The sequence below is a fragment of the Aythya fuligula genome, chromosome 20, assembly GCF_009819795.1.
Source record: "Aythya fuligula isolate bAytFul2 chromosome 20, bAytFul2.pri, whole genome shotgun sequence".
Lineage (NCBI taxonomy): Eukaryota > Metazoa > Chordata > Aves > Anseriformes > Anatidae > Aythya > Aythya fuligula.
This window is the reverse complement of record NC_045578.1, coordinates 8,563,612-8,580,508: the sequence shown is the minus strand read 5'-3', so window position 1 is coordinate 8,580,508 and position 16,897 is coordinate 8,563,612. Positions and strand designations below refer to the sequence as shown.

General features: G+C 51.3%; 1 protein-coding gene across 1 annotated transcript in view; it reads right to left on the bottom strand.

Moving 5' to 3' along the window:
* Positions 1 to 14,095, bottom strand: part of YPEL2 (yippee like 2) — a 28,913-nt gene extending 14,818 nt beyond the window's left edge. The window contains exons 1-2 of the mRNA XM_032200775.1: positions 14,047 to 14,095; positions 3,595 to 3,908 (exon numbers count right to left, since the gene is read on the bottom strand). Of these exons, the coding sequence (XP_032056666.1) occupies positions 3,595 to 3,711 (117 nt within the window). The 5' untranslated portion in view covers positions 3,712 to 3,908; positions 14,047 to 14,095. The remainder of the gene's footprint in view (positions 1 to 3,594; positions 3,909 to 14,046) is intronic.
* Positions 14,096 to 16,897: the final 2,802 nt, after the last annotated feature.

The following is a 16,897-nucleotide window of genomic DNA, read 5'->3' as shown; positions in this document are numbered from 1 at the left end:
ATCTCCTTTCCAGGGAGGTTTTGCCACCATTGATTATGGAACGTGTGTTTTTCTTAAAGCTTCTAAGAACCATGGGATGCTGTGCCTGGGAAAGAGAAACGTAACGAGTATCTTTCATTTCTTTTCTGGCAATGGGCAGGCACTGAAATATACTTTTTAACTACAGCTGCCTGGCACGATACTTTTGTTTCCAGGGTACAGCCAAAGGGGATTAGACACCCTGTACTAATTAATAAAAGCAGACGGTACCTGCTCCAGAGCTGCATCTCCCAAGCAGACGGGAGAAAACAGCAGCAGTTCAGCTGTCCAGGTGGGGAAAGGGGGGAACAAAGCACAGGAATCTGTTACAGCGCTGGGTTGAGTTCCACGAGTCTCAGTCCATTTAGGCATTGGAAAAAGCAATGAAACAAGAGCATGTACTAAATTTGGCACGCATTTAAGTGATACTTTGCTACGAGGGAACAAGAACCTCCGCTCCCGCTAGCCCAGACACCGAAGGAACATATAAATGAAAAGTAGTTACTCACCCCACCCATCTATCTGATCACCTTCTGTTTCCTGAGTCAGCCAGACCTTTCTTGGCCAGACGACACAACCCACAATTTGGATCTCATTACAAATCAGACACACTAAACCGCTCTCTCCCTTCGGCTGCAGAAGATAAAAGGCCAAGAAAGCAGGCAACATTTTGGTAACCGGCTTCGTGTAACAGCTTCAGCTTTTCTTAAAAGCCTCGGCATCGATTATTTTCTTTAAATAGCAATGGCTTATTGAGAACCCTTCCACCCATGTTAATGCACGAGGTTTTCCTAAAGAAGAGAAGAAAGCAAAAACTGTCAAACTGTCCTGCCAAAGCGGATTTGTCAAAGAGCTTCTGATACCCAGTCACGGCAAAACACTGAAGTCAGAGTGAGTTAACGCTGGTGCTGAAGGGCTAAGAGGGGAGATGCAGAGAAGAAGAAATAAAGTATAGGCTGACACGGAACAATGCTGGGATTCAGCTCCAGAGAGCGCATCGGCCAACGGCGTGAGCCAGTGCTGCAATGTGTGCGTGTCCCGAGGAGCTAAAAGCTCGTGGCACGCCAAGCAGCACAGCTCTCATGTGGTCTCTGTACGACTTGGGGCAAAATGAATATAGGAATTAATTCCTTCAAGCCAAAACACCAACACCCTGCTGTTACATAAAAGCCTGTTTCCTGGGGAGCGTTTCCAACCATGGTGTCATTTGGGCTGTTTTGAATCAAGTGACATAGTCAGGTTCAAGATGGGATGCACTGCAGACTGAGAAACGCTCTGGTTTGAAATAATCTCCCGTTCCCTTCTCAGTCCTCACGGTGCCTGTTCCTTCCTTCAGTCTGTTACATTTCCATATGGAAAACAAGCGCGGCAATTCCACCGCCCGGTTCTCAGATGCTAATAGAAGCCTGTGATGAAAGAGCTGCAGAAGGCCTCGGGGAGATGTTTAAATCCTAACTCAAACAGATAAAAAGATGACTATTTCAGTTTGCCTGGGAAAGTTTCTGCACACATTGGAAACCCCTTGAGGCAGGGACTGCCCTTCTGTTCTCAGTTTAATAGCCTGTTGTACAAATTGTGATTGCACAATTATTCTTATAAAGTTTTCAATTATACAAAGAACGTATTTTATTAAGGTTTATAACTGTGAGAAATAAAACCTAAAACCCCAAACCCTTTGGACTCAAACTGCGTGACCCACTAATGCTCAGCAGCAAAGCGGTCCCAGCGCCATCAAAAATTTACACCGCAGCCCACAAGAAACCCTTCGAAGGAGCAACACGAGCACCCCAGCACACTGCAGTTCTGACTTCCATACTTCAAGACACACAGCTTCAGTCTGTGCCTTTGGATCTTCCCTCCTGCGTCCGTGTTTTAGCAGTCAGCACTCCTGGGCAGTCGCTGCACACCTCGATGGCCAGGAACTCCAGTTCCGAGCAGCACGGCGTGCTGGCACTGCCCGGCTGGAAGCTACTCACCTGCAAAGCTGCGTGGCACAAAGGACCAGAGGTTGCACGGACGTGGCACAAGGAGGGGAAAATGTGTCAAAGGTGCAACCAGCGGGCACGCGCAGCCACGTGTTTTCTCTGCTTTGGGACCAGCCATGGTTAAAAGAGCAGAGCTCAGATTCTGATCTATGATGAGGACAAAATGAAATATCTTCTTTAGGCAATAAAGTACCTCCTGGGTCCCAACACAAAACCCAGTTTGCAACACCTCTCCCAGGGGAGAGCCAGGGCAGTGACCACCCCCTTTTTACAGGTAACAGACCCGAGCACAGGAGCAGGCACCTAAAGGCACGCAGCCGGGCTGAGGGGCTGAATGGGTTCGAGGCTGAATGGGTTCGGTGCCCAGACCCGGGGCACAGACTGGTCCGCTCTGCTGTGGACATTTACATTTCAAAACCTCCTTCTGCTGAGGAAATGTACAGCCTCCTCCCCTTTAAAAGCTGGAGGCTTTATAGCCCTCAAGGCCAGCTCTGCTGAGCATAGCAGCCGCTGTACCGGAGCGAGGAGCCCCCAAGAGGCCCACAATGACTCAGAAGCAATAGCCTAAGAGGAAGCCTGTCTACAGAGAAGCTGCAAAACCCCGAACTGTGGCAGTCTGCAACCAGCATTATTCATAACAGAACGCTTAAATTCAATTGTTTGGCATGGAGACAGCATCGCAGAGGTGTGGATCAGCCCAGCCAGGCAACAACCAGGAGAAGAAGGCAGGAGAGCCTCCAGCAGCAGCAGGCAGGTCAGAGCACCAGCAGGAAGAATCCAGAAGGACCTTCACAGCTGCACAACCGATGCCCTTGGCGCAAGGTGAGACATGTTTGTCTCTTCTGTGCAACAGGAAGGGGGAAGCGCTGCACCCTAACAGGCAGGGCAGCTCTGTCCCATGCCATCCTGGCCTCCCTCTCTTGAGGCTGCTCCAGAAGCTGAACTCATTCAAGATGCACACACGCCCAGAGCTCACAGTGCAATTTCCTCTCATCTCAGCTAATAATTCTTACGGTGTGCCTGCTTTTTCTGAGCACGGGTTTTACGAGCTGAATAAACTTTATGGAGGCTTGATTGCCAAGGCAGCCCAAACCTAGAAACTTGATGCCTGACCACAACCAGGCACAGCAGGCTCAGAGAGCTGCTGTGAGGAAGCAGAGCAGCAGTTTCTGTGCTTCAGAAAGAGCTTAACTGGCCTGCTCCCTCCGCAAAGACCCCTGTGTATTGGCTCTGAAAGCTTTTCATTCAGCTTAGCCTCAAGACCCTTCCCCTCGTGATCATGGGATCGTAGACAGGACAGCATCCTCTGGCTGTGCTGAGCAGCAAGCACCCAAAGAGCCCTGGCAGGTAACTCTCAGTCCCGGCCATCCGTCCGTGCGCATTTACAGCTGGCATCACGGCAAGAGACAGACCACCCGTGAGGAAACCTGTCCTCCGGGGCTGTTCTGGAATTGACTTTTAACAAAAGCAGCAGCTCACCCTTAGATCCTCTAGGCTAAGAGCCCATTTTCCAAGCAAAAACCGCAGCAGCGAAGGCCGGGCGCTGGCACAGCGACTGCCACCGGCGCGCGGGGTGAGGTCAGGCACGTACCTTGGAAATGAGTTCATCGTGGTTAGCCAGATGAGCCCTGCAGTGAATGCAGCTGTAGGTCCTGTGGCACGAAGGCAGATACGCCTGGAAAGTCTTGGACCTTGTCATCTTCACCATTGGAGCCACTGAGCGCTGCGTGAACTCCGGGGTGGCCCAGGAGGCGCTGCCGCAGGAGGGGTCGCACGGGAAACACCGAAAGACACAGGTAAAGGCCGTGGTTTGGCAGGTGGCGGGTGTGGGGCAGGCTCCACACGCTGGGGACAGCTTCAGAGGAAGAGATTCAGCCGGAGGGGACGGAGGAGCTGGCACAGGACCTGCGTTGGGAACAGAGCAGAGACGCGGTGAGCTGCGGCTGCCTCCTGGCCAGCGGGGGGACCGAGTACCCAGAGGAAGCAGAGGGGACAGGAGCAGCCAGGGGACACGGACACGGACACAGCCTGCAGATCAGACCCAGGAGGACAGGGCTGTATCCACAGCTCAGCTGCTGACGGGCTGGCTGCCCTCATCGCCCCGCTCCTGCTCTCCACCATCTTCTGCCGCTCAACCCCCTACACCTCCGTTCATTCTCCCAACACTTAATGGATTTAGAAGAGCTACAGAGGCACAAAGATGCTACAGGAGATCATTTTTATCACGCCAGGCCTCCCGGACCCCTGTGGGGAGCAGCACACGTCCAGCTCCAGCAGCCCTCAGAGGAGCTGGGCTCTGTCAGCTGGAGGCAGCCGGGACTGGAGCCCGGAGGGAAGCCAGGAGCCCTGTTCTCTCCACGCCGCCCCAGTTTCCACCTGGGAAACGGAGGATTACTTCACCACGCTCACCTTTTTTTAACCTGCAGCAAGCTCTGAGGGCAGCAGCCGCTCTACAAACCGCACTCCAGTATTTTGTTTTCCCCGTCAGACCGTCTGAGGGCACTCACAGCCAGGAGCAGCCTCCAGGTCCACCCTGATGGCAGCAGACGGCTCAAAATTCTCTTCAGGTTGGAAAAACTCTTTGCTATCCAGCATTACCTGACAGCCTGCTAGGTAGCTCAAGCTTGGCTCTTTTCTGTCGGAAATCAGGTTTCAGATCCCCCCTCTCACCTCAGCAGGTATCGGTGTTCCCTCCAGGAATGGGGGCAGCAGTGGAACGAGGGAAGTACTCGACACCCAGCGTGCACACACGCTCTAGAAATTAATCACGGGCTCTGGCTGCTCCTCCCAGGAGGATTTCCTTCGCATAAAAGATGGGATTCTGTTCAATTCCCGAGTCTGCATTTTGTGTATCAAATGCTGCAACCACCCCCATCCTAAAATAAAAAAGAAAACCAACCTGCACCTGACCTGCAGCGGGAATTTCTCAGGTGAGGTAACAGAAAGGTGCAGGAGCTGACAGTTGGTCTCTAGCTGGTACGAATAACTTGCCTGAAGTGTATCCGACCATCTTCCAGGTGAGGCTAACGCCAGCCCAGGTCACCAAGCCATGAGCCCAGCTCCTTGCAGCTTGCACACTGAGCTGGGCTGTCCCAGACAAGACGCCAGCGACGCGCCGAGCTCCAGGGACACAGCAGAGCACGGACAGACTTGGACTGGTCTAAGCAAACGTGGCTCGGGCTTGCTAAAGGGACAGGCGTCAAACAGCAGGGTGGAAATCAGGAAATCTATCAGGGAGCTGAAGGCAGGAGCTAGGAGAGCTGTGCTAGGAGGCAGTCCTGCAGAGCTGCGGCACGCGGAGCTGCTTTTCGGCCCAGCAGCAGCCAGAAATACCTCACCGAGACAGAGCAGCCCCAGACAGACTGCAAGAGCAACACAAATCAGGCTGCGAGCCCATTACTGCCTGCAGGAAAGCCCCACGCGGGAGCACTGTCAGACACGTGCAGATAAAAACCCCACCAACTCGTCCCCTTGGCACCAGGGCACCTTGCACAGAGCCCCCTTTCTCCCGAGTCCGTTCGTCACTGCCGAGTAACAAGATTGAGGGAATCCACATTACCTGCCAAGCCTCCTGCCAGCTGGACATCCCTCGAGAGCCAGCAGCGCCTGCAGCTTTCCAGCAGAGCTCCTGCAGGCTGGAGAGCTGTCGTGGGCTCACCCTGGCCCCATCAGCACGGTCCAAAGCCCAGCGCTCGCCAGGAGGCAGAGGCTGCTAAGCCAGCAGGAAAGCTGGGTGCTTTGGTTGGGTTTTTTCCCCCTGAAATATTTTTCTTCTCCTCTACAGAAGCATCTCAGTCGAATGGGAAAAGGATTCTTACTCATCCTGCAAAGTGCTGATAACGCTTATCTGTCTGATCGTAGCCGTCAGCACTTCCACGGCACTTCCCATCCTTAAAGCTCTTTGCCAACACTCGTTAATCTGATTAACCTCCTCCGATTAAACTTACAGGGAGAGCTCCGCAAGGTCCATCCTGACACAGAAGGGCTCGCTCGGAACTAAACTGCTCCTCTTCAGGCAAGAGGGCAGCCTGAGGAAGCAGCCCACGGGCAGCCCCAAAGCCAGAGACACAAACGATGCCCAGGCAGGTACCACGGGAGCAATGCCCATTTGGTGTTTGCTGACCCCTCTGGCCAGGCTTCCCAGGCATCGGTGTCCTGGAACAGGGAGGGAGGGAGGAAATACTGCGACTGGGCTCTCTCAGAGACACGGAGACGTGCACACACCAGCTGCACACAGCTTTCTGCAGAAGCATTTGATGAGCATCCATTTACTTGGCCTCACAACACAGTCACCATCAGTAAAAGCACCTGACCTTTTGGAACAGGACACAAAAATTCAAGTCGGATGGTATCTGAGCACAGATTATGATGAAGTGCAATTGCTGTTCTCAGTACCGTGCTGAGAGGGCAAACTCATCTCTTCACTCAAGGCAGAGAAGAGCATGAAGATCTGGGAGCTAAAACCTTGCTGGGAAACCTAGCTAAGATGGTAGGCAAGAACCTGCCTTAAAAAAAATAAAACAAAATAAAACACCTTCAGATAAACTCCAGTATGGAAGCCATACTTTATAAAAAGACTGCCAATGTTCAGCATCTAGCCAACAACAGCCAGATTGCTCACGTACACATCTACACCAAGAGCTCTGCCCTCATTGCAGTGCTGGAGAGGAGGGAAAAACAGTAGGAAGGGCATTTTTCCACCCTGAACACAGCCACTCGGCTGGAGGGACCCACATCCATCTCAAAATACATCAAATAACATCTGTGGCTCTCAGCAACGCTAAAAAAAAAAAAACAACCTGGATTTTTTTCCCTGTCCTAGTGGCAAACACACCTGGGTTACAACACACGGAACAGCTCACAGACGTTCATTCTGCTGCTGAGCCAAGGCACGAGGCTGATTTTAGGCCATGCCTCTGGCTCTGCAGAGCCCGGTGAGCTCATGTTCCTCAGCCTCACTGACAGTGGGCAGCTGTGAAGTCACTCCATTAACCTTTTTTTAAAACAATAAATAACAAAAATGTTTCCATTACTTAATGATTGTGTGCCTAACAGCCTAAGAGAGATGAGTATCTGCCACTGCAACAGAATCCAGAGTTTTTCTTTCAGAATTCAGGAGAAGTTTATCTCTAGAATGGTGGTGATTGAGTCAATGCAATGGAAATTTGCACAGATAAATTAATTTGCAAGAAATCAGACAGCTGGCTTAGACAAAAGGAATGGATTCTAGGAAAAAGCTTATCAACTTCCTCTGCTGCAGCAATCGGTGAGAAAATCAGCTGAACGCACTGCCTGCACACACTGCTGCCCTGCCAAGTCTGCTACACCTCAAGGAAGAAAAAAACACAACATTTTACTGTGCAAACAGCTTTTTCATTCAGTTTTCACCCTTCAACTGTCCAACAGCCACTTTCCACATTAAGTTCTTTAGTAATTCATGAAACACCAGAGGAGAAAGGCAAAGCCTGTGCTGAATGCCAGCTCCATGAGGCTGCTGTTTGTACAAGCCCACGCACCACAGGAGCACAGAACAAGAACTCTTACACGTGAAGCCCAATTCTGCAACCAATCCATTCGCAACGCGGCTCAGAGGTAAATGTTCCTGTTCGTTCTGGAAGGGCAAACAGCAGGTTTGTGGGTTAGCTTTATGGATTATTTACTTTTTAAGATAAGAGCCTTTAGTTTGTTAAATGCTAGGGAGAGCTGCCTGGAGTAGTTCTGTAAAAAAAAAAAACCATCTGGAAGCCCAACCTTCCTCCTTCGGTGTGCCTTCACATTACCATGGGAAGACCCAGAGATGTAGTTATGTTAATTACACCACAATGGGAATCAAGCTGGGAGAGTTCTTTGTTTCCACAAGGTCACAAACTTCAGCAGCCAGCGTTGCTCCAGGGTCTCAGCACGGTTTAAACAAAACGTTTGAGGTAGGCACACCGATCGGGGTTTTCTTGACATGGAAGCCACCTTCACACTGCTTAACACACTGCAGTTTGAAAGAGGAAGGCTCGTCTCTAACACAACGAGCTAAAAGGGGAGCCTGGGTTTAACACCCAGCTCTGCTGATCCTCCCCGGGGAATCAGAGCTGGTGTCCCAAGGCCAGATGCTGACCCCTCGGGGACACCTGGCACAGCCGGGAGCCTCCGCACGCGCGTGGTGCGGGGCTGCAGGGAGGATGCTGGCGCTTCGGGAGGCTCTCACCTCGGCACAGGGCTGCAACAGCTTCGGAAAGATGAAGTCGAATCTGAAGGTGGCAGGGTAAGGTGTTTGTGAAAGGCCCTGAATGAAAGGACGAGCGTTGGGAAAGCCAAGAAAGAAGTAGCAGATGGGTGTAAGCCACGTACCTCTACTTCTTCAGTATCTGAAACGCTCTTGGTGAGGGGTATCAGCATGATCAGGAGAAGTCATTACTGCTACAAGAACCACGAGTGCACTTCCCTACGGAAGGACTCCTTGCCTGTGCTCCTTCAGCTCATTCTCCAAGCCTTGCAAGCCCATGGAGAAAGGAAAACAGAGAAACGATGACTGCATTTACTTTTACTTTCAACAGATTCATGTGCAGAACTGCACTAAAGATACAGCATGGAGCGAGATTCTCACTTAAACCACCTTCAGCTGGAAATATCCTTCATTCCCCTCATTCCTTTGGGCATCTCCTAGCAAGGCACTCCGTTTCTGCAGACCTCAGCTCTCCCATCCGTGCCCTGGAGACAGCAGCCGCCAGCTGCAGGAGGCACTTTGTGGTTCTGGGAAACAGGATCTGGATGGGTGGCTGCAGAAAGACACCAGAACATAACGCAGACAACAGCCAGGTAACCACTAGAGGGCATCAAAAAGAGGCAGAAAACAGCAATTAAAGCCTATCTGGCCATAGTGAATCAGGGCCAGGCACGGCGCCAGCCACGCTGCACCTGCCGTGCCTGCACATCCCACAGGCAGCTTGTCAGTAGGAACATCGGTTTCTGTTCTGCTGGGTAGCTGTCGAGACTAAAACTGTCCCTGCCGTTGTGTCGATCGGAGGAACAAACAGCAAAGCTTCAAGGCTCGCTTCAGGTTAATCCCCTCCCCAAGTCAGCCCAGCTTCATCACTGGAGACATCAATGCTGGTTTTAATAAATTATGGATTAACGAAGTAATCTATGAAAAAATATATTTTAATTGTTCTTTACATAGTTCAGTTACCTTCTGACAATTTGGAGATTAAATAAAATTGAACAGATTTTTTTTTAATTAGGCAACATCCACACCAGCGCATTTTCAGGCTCCCAGGTGCAACTGTGGCACCAGAAGCAAGCGCAGAGGCTGCCTGCAGTCAGAGCAGAAGCTTCCCCGTACTGAGCCACAGCTCACAACCGACTGGCAATCACAGGAACAGGCTGGGTACGTCACTGAAGACCCTGCAGAGATGCTTCTTTCCTTGCTGTGGGCTGCAGGGACCTGAAGACCACAAGAACTTTCTGAATTTATTACAGACCTGGGGCTGAACTCAGCCATTCAGGCCCATCGAGCGTCAGAAATGCTAACTCATCTCTCCCTGCAGCACGGAACAAAGCCCGCTGCTCAAAACAACCCCGTCCAACACGCTACCGACACCGCAACGGGAGGCAAGGGAGGGAAACCATTCTGGAAAGCTTCCAGAAAATGCCTCCTTTTACAATTTCATCTCCAAAGACGCAGGGCTGCTAGCACAGACATCACCTTTCAGCCTTCAGAATCTGTCACCGTTTTCTGGGCCTGCCTGCGCCGGCACGGGGAGCTCAGCCTGTGCCAGAAGGACGACTGCCACCTCTGCTCCAAATCCTCGTCCCACTCGCCCGCGAGTTGCCTGGCAGCAGCATCCTGGCGATGCAGGAGAGGCTGCGCTGTGAGAGCAGGCGGTGCTGGAGGCTTTCTGGCTGCAAGCTGCCCACCTCTGCTTCGCAGCCACGCTCCGGCACGGCTGGCTCCAGCCCCAACAGGTGCCAGGGGGATGCACGGAAGGGCAGGAGGAATCCTGCAGACAAGCAGCACGGTTGGCCCGAGCAGGTTAGAAACAAGCCAGCAGGCCCTTGTGGTCCTACCAGCAAACCCCGCTTGTGCCACAAATAAACAAACTGCAAGCTGAGCTAATTTAAAACACCAATGGCTCCGTTTCCTCGTTTATGTTTTAAGAGGGTTGATGCCAGCATCCCACACGCAGGGCTACCAGCCCTTCATCTGCACTGGCCATGCACCAGAGGGAGATAAGAGAAGGGCTCGCACGCAGCAAGACGCAGCCCTTCGGCCCGTAGCCACCTTCCTGCCAATGCACTACGTGCTCAGCGTGATGGCAGCACTCGCAGCCACGGATCAAGGATATTAAACGTCACCAAAACGATGCACATCCAGCATCCTGCAAAATGCAACACCCCTCCCAGCCCTGCCCTAGGACCAGACAACTGAAGACATGAAGGAAGAGCTCTTCCCACCCAACCGACCAAAGGACCCGAGGACCATTTTCTGCTCTGATATCCGCAGCTCTTCTTCTGACCAACACCAAGGATAACGCGCTGAGTTCTGACCAACCTCCTCCAGAACCACTTTTGCCCAACAGCTACTTTATTAACGAGGTGCATACTTTCCATGGCAGTTCAGCCGTCGTGCTTCTAGCTCGCATTTCCATTGAAGGCATAGCAGCCCTAGCGCCACAGGAGAAAAGTCAGGTGAAGATTTACAGCCCTAGTGCTCACATGACAGATACTTTATAACCGAATCGAGTCTGAGATGGTCAAGTCAGCTGTTAGCCTACCAGTTTTTGTCATTAGTTCCTCCTGGATATCCTCACTAGCCTGCACGTTACTGCCAAGGCATGCGAGCTGACTCGCCTCTCGCAGCTCCGTGCCTACTGACGAATGCTTGAGCTGGGAGTTCCTGGGATTCTCATTAATTTTTTTTTATAGTTAATTATTAACTTTTTTTTTTTTTGGCGAGGCTGGACAATCTGTTTTTAATAATACATTGCTTGAGCCATCCTTTAGTAATACTTCATCAGTGAAATTTAAATCTTCCAGAGCCCCGTGGCTGAGCTGTGCAATCCCTAGGTCATACCACGCTACATTTTTCTCCTCCTAACAAAGTGGCTGCCAACGTGAAACAGGAGAAGCCAGAGTGCAGCTCTGCCTTCCCCCTCCGAGGATCAAAACCTTCTCTGAAGGGCAAATTCAAAGCATCCTCAGCTTTTTCAACTTTTAATAGCCTTCGCTTGACCCGGGGAGTTCAGTTCTCAGTTCTGTACAAGTCACAGCTGCGATAAGAGGCGAAAAGCTGTGTATTTTTGGGCCTCGGCACAACATCCCACCTCGTAACACGCCGGAACAAGGCTGGAACAGGTGCAGAAGTGATCTCTGGCTGCTGTAAGCCTGCGTGGAGGCACCGGAAGGCGGCTCTTAGGGGTTGCATTCCCACAACTTCCACTGACTCACGCTGCCCGGCACTATCATTTGTTAAAGCAAGAGTGAAGTGAGGATAATAGCTATTTACTGAAAACAGAGGAGCGTGATTAGCTTTAATTAGCACTGTCAAGTGACTGGAGATTGTCGGGTACGAGATGTGGGGGAGCTAAGTCTTATTAATTACGTTATTTCCTGCAGCCTTAAGTGGCTTGGCCAGTCCGGCAACGCTTCCGGGCACCACACATCCCGCCCCAGCGAGCGGCAGCGCTCTCGGGCAGCTCTGGAGGATGCGGTGGGCGAGCAGAGGGGGGAAAAAACAGAAGGCAGGAGCATTTGGCTCCTGAACTGCAAGGCCACCATGCGGGCCATGCCCAGACAAGCATGGAACAAAGGGGCAAGGAAGGCATGGGAGAGAAAGGATGCTGAGCTTCCTCCAGTGAGAACTAGAGCTGGGAGTGATGGGGGCGACCAGGAGCAAGATTCAGGCCCTGCAGCCCACCCAAAAAACTGCATTTCACCCCCCCCACCAAAGAGGCAGACCTACAAAAAGTCTTTGTTTGGGGAAAAAGAGGTCCGGCTGCTCAATTGGCATCGCAGCGGCAGCAGACGTGCTGATTTACCAGAGGAAGATGTGCTCTAAGGAAATGAAAAATCCTGGCATGAGTCATAGAAGTCGATCTCGTCTATAGATTTGTCTTGGTTTCTGGAAGGAAAAGGAAATCTATCCTTAGCCTTTCGTTACCGTGATTAGATCTGGGGGACAAGGCCTCGGCGTTAACAAGCCCAGAAAAGAGGGAACAAACTGAAGGACCAACTCACAGAGAAAGGAAGCTGTGTATTTTGCAATGGTCTCAAAGCGATAAATGCACTCAGCTTCGCAATTCTGCCTCGAGCCTCACCGATTAGCTTCCAAGCAGCCAAGGGAACAGAACTCCCCATTTCTCCAAATGCCACTTGGTGATCTCTCCCCAATCCCCCTGCTCTAGCACTTCAGAGCTGACCTCTGAAGTTCAAACAAAGATTTCCCAGTTCACCATCCAAGCCCAGGGAAAGGCTTTATTGACCTTCAAGAGGTTTCTAAGCACGTGGTCAAAGGCAAGACCATGATGCAAGACCAAGAAGTAAATGTTTTTTTTACTCCTCTGCAATCCCTGCAATGCTCCTATGGTAGTAGCACACTAGATCAAGGAGCTCCCACCTTCTAAACTGCCAGCCAGGATCGACACCAGAGTGACCAGCTCCTTAATTATATTCTCTCTCAGCAACAGGTATTCAGCCATGAGTCAAGGAGCCTTTGAGGGAATGTGGATTTACAGGTAGCGATGCTGCCTTCCTCAGTGCAACCCTGACTCAACTACCCACACCAAACAGCAAAGAAAGGAAATCACTTATTCAAAGCCTGTGAATCCAGAGGACACAAGGCAGCCCCATGACTGACACAGCTGTGCCACCTACTCCCAGGCCCTGGCACCATGAAAAGAGACACCTGCATGGAAAGGTTTACAATTTTAAATAAAAAAATAATAATAAAATGAAGAAGCACTAGATTAAAGAAATATCTTTGTCCCTCCTACGGCATTCCCAATTTTACCTTCCAAGCACCAAAAGCTCATTGTTCTTTTCAGCAGGAGGCAAGAAACAGGGATCTGGTGAGAAAAGGCCAACGTCTTAGCTCTCCGTTCAACCGTGACCATTACACAGCAAACATTTAAAAGCAAGCAGAGGCGTGGAGCTCGGCACGACGAGGTCTTAAACAACGTAAACGGGAGCGCTCTGGAAGCATGAAGTCACAACCACCTCTCCAGGCAGGATCCTCTCCCGCAGCTCCCCGTACCTGCCTGTTTCTGACCGCCTGGCTCGGCAGAGGCCTCCTCGTGCTGCCCACTGCAAACCTTGGATACCAGCGAAGGAATCAGCAGAAAATCCTCACCTGGGGCACAGAGCAGGCCCTGAGGACGGCAGCGCCAGGCGGGCAGGTGCCAGGTCCCAGCCTCAGCTCGGCAGCCTGCCCCTGGCCCCTGTGTGTGCCTGGAGGCCGCAGCCTGGAGCGGATTCACCCCGATTCACCCCAATGGGTGTGTGGGGGGGGGTATGGGGGGGGTCCGGCTGCTCCCCTGCGTGGTTCCAGCTGCGCTTTTGGACCCGTCCCCGTTCCCTTGGCAGCAGAAATCAGTTTTAAAACCTCACCCCCAGCCCTACAGAGGGCTGCTTCACCCTCACCAGGCTCCCTCTGGTTTTTCTGCCCCACACCAGGTCCCTGCAGGGGAGGACGAGACCCGCCCCCCCCCCCCACCGGGGTCCCCGCACCTGAGGGCGGCTCGAGGGGGGGGCCCCAAGGCCCGGCCTAGGTTGGGGGGGGGGGGGGCCGGTCCCACAGCCCCGAGCTCAGCGGCTGCCGGGCCACCACGGGCCGGCCTTCCTCCCCTCCTCCTCATCCTCCTCCTCCTCGCCGCCCCCTGCCCGGACATGTTCCCCCCCCCCCAAACCGCCTCACACAAAGGCCGCCGCTCGCCCGCCCGGCCCGGTTCGGCCCCCCCCTGAGGGAGCAGCCCCCGGGACGTGTCTGTGAGGGGGGGGGGAAGCGGCTGTGGCCCCTCCGCGCGTCCCCGACCCGGACCCCCCCCGCCGCACTCACTCGCCGCAGCGCGGCCCCAGCGCAGTCGGAGCGCGGCCGCCGACGCGCCCCAGGCAGCCCCGCAGCGCCCTCCCACCGCCGCTTTATAAGCGCTCCCCCCCGCCGATTGGCACCGCCACCGACCAATCGCCGCCCGCTGGCACATAGCAACAAGCCGGCGGTTGGGCGCCGCCGGCCGCAGCCCATTTTGCCGCCGCCAATCAGCGGGCGGAGGCGGAGAGAAAAGCCCGCCTCCTCCTCCCTCCCTGAGCTCACCGCTCGCTCCCCCCCCCCCTCGCCCCGCCCGCCTCGCGCAGGCAGCAGCTGGGGCGGCGGCAGCCAATGGGAGCGGCGCTGGCGCTGCCGGCGTGGAGCGCGGCGGGGGGGACAACAAACAGAGGCCGCTGCCTCTTAAAGGCGCCGCTACCCCCGGGCCCGTGAGGGAGGGCGGCCCTGAGGGGAGAGGGCGCCGCCATGAGCGCCCCCCCGGCCTTCCCCAGCATTTTGTCACCTCCAGGCCCCGTGTGGCCGAGTGTAGAAGCAGATGTGGCCCGTACGCACCTGCACGCAGCCCAAACAGAATGTTTTTTGAGGTGTGATTACCTCAGAGCACGTTAATTGAGAGTCCAGCAGCACACAGCCCGAAATAAACTGATGGCATCTCGCTGCCTTTTTTTTTTTTTTTTTCCCTGGAGTTCTGGTTCATAAATAGTGTGCCATACCTCTGCTTTTCCTAAGTGTTAGCAACAATTTGTCATAGTATAAACCATTATTAAAACCGTGCTTTATATCCGTCCTTTTGGCACAGGCAGGGACAGAAGTTACATATAACACTCACTGAAACACATTTGCTCTCTGGGATTATTCTTGCTCTACTATTCTACTGCCTTTTAAAATATTTATACGAATATTTTAAGCAATTCTATTGTATAGGTAACTACATATAAAATATGGGTAACTACAAGGGGAATGGTCTGTTCTATATAGTAAATATATGGACACCAATGCACACTAAGAGCATTAAGCAATGGGTGATACAACACAGTATTTCTATTATTTGTAATAAAATAAAATATCCCATATATAGAAAGATAACTTTCTACCTTGCATTATAAGCATAGTTTTCTTCCACACAAGCAAAACACGCCTCTCAGATTACATTACTGAAACACACACGAGCTAGCTAAGAGACTGTATAAACCAGATTTTAAACCACAAAATGGCATTTGTTCCTGTAAGCTGGTGGTACTGCCAAGTACAATTTAAATATCCTATTAATGAAGGCTTGAGCACCATGGTAGTTGCTAGCAATGAAATAGACTCAAGCAGGAAATTGTCATGTTATCCTTAGACTGCTACCAGAGCAACAAGAGCCTACTTTGTGGGCTTACTTTAAGCTTCTTCTTTTCTTAGATAACCTCCTTCCTCTTCAGGCCAGCAACCAGAGCCAACACACCAGATTTTCATACCCACAGAACTAGATGAAGCCATATTTACATGATCTAGACAAACTTCTGTGCAGGAAGTGGTGAAAAAGTTGCTTGAACTTTACATCACCAAGACTCCTCAAAAGTAACCTCAGATACCGAAAATAAAAACTATCAGCAAAATAAGTTCGCACAACATGAAAGAGAGGCTGCTATGTAAGCTTTTTTGTTTTGTTTTCAAACCTGGAGGTGAGTTGCACAGAAGTTTTGTTTGTTAATAAAAATGTTATTTACAAGAATATTGAGCTGATTACAACAGAACATTTTGTACAGATAAAACCAAGCTTGCTTGGTGGTTAATTGGAATTACATTGATATAAGTTGAGTATCGCCATGGAAATCCAGGGAATCACACAGCTTTGAAATCACGAGAAGAAGACTATATATGAAAGCCAAAATTGCTTTTTAAAACTACGTGCTAATCTTTATGAAAATCCTTAGAAAATCTGGTATCTTTTTAGGGGTAACTACTTCATTAACAGCATTTTCTTCTGTTTGAAAAAATACAATGCTAGTTAGGTGCTAATTATTTTCTCATTGAAGCTGCAAGTCACATTTTCACAATTGATTCTGCATTACAGAATTTAGTCGCAAGCTCTGGAAGTGCAGCCTGATAAGCATCATGAATACTTCCACTGGGCTAAGCTTTTGGAAAATTCATTCATTTTAAAAGTCTGAATTTTGGATCTAACCTATTTGACAGCTCGGGTTTCAACTGAACAGCTGAGCAGGATTTTTCATTTACCTATTTGCAAACATCCTGTTTTTGAAACTTGAACAAGACAGCTAGCGTTTCCCTGCTCCGGGTCTGACATCAGTTTCAGCTTTTATTGTAATTTAAACTAGAAGCTGCCTGGGGCTGAGCCAAAGCATCACCAACTGGGGCTGACTTTTGCTATTTGACTATCACTGCAATATTGAGGGGATAAAGTATCAAATTACTCGTGGTATCTCCACATTTTTAGTGCTGCAATAGAATTAGTAGCACTTAAAATCCATTAACAATCTCAGTTGCTCGGTGCTTACCAGTTTTATTTACCGATGTTATTAGCCTTGTAATAAAGATACTTCACCTGATATTGCCTTTGCTTTACTTATAAAATATGTCAAACTTTTTCGGTGATATCACAAAACAACGTCTTCAGGTACTTTAGATGAGAGATGGTTTCTTTACCAACAGCGGTATTTTCCTCCCCTGCTTGCAGCATTACTATTTTCAGTCCCACAACCAAACCGCAGGTGTTTCAAGCCCTTCTTGCCCTCCAAAATCGCCAAGACACCTGACAGCGGAGCTGCAGCGCCCTCAGTACCCCCAGCCTGCTGTCGGCTCATCCTGCTGCCCACAAAATCCTCCTGCACCTTGCAGCAAGACCACAGCAAGGCAC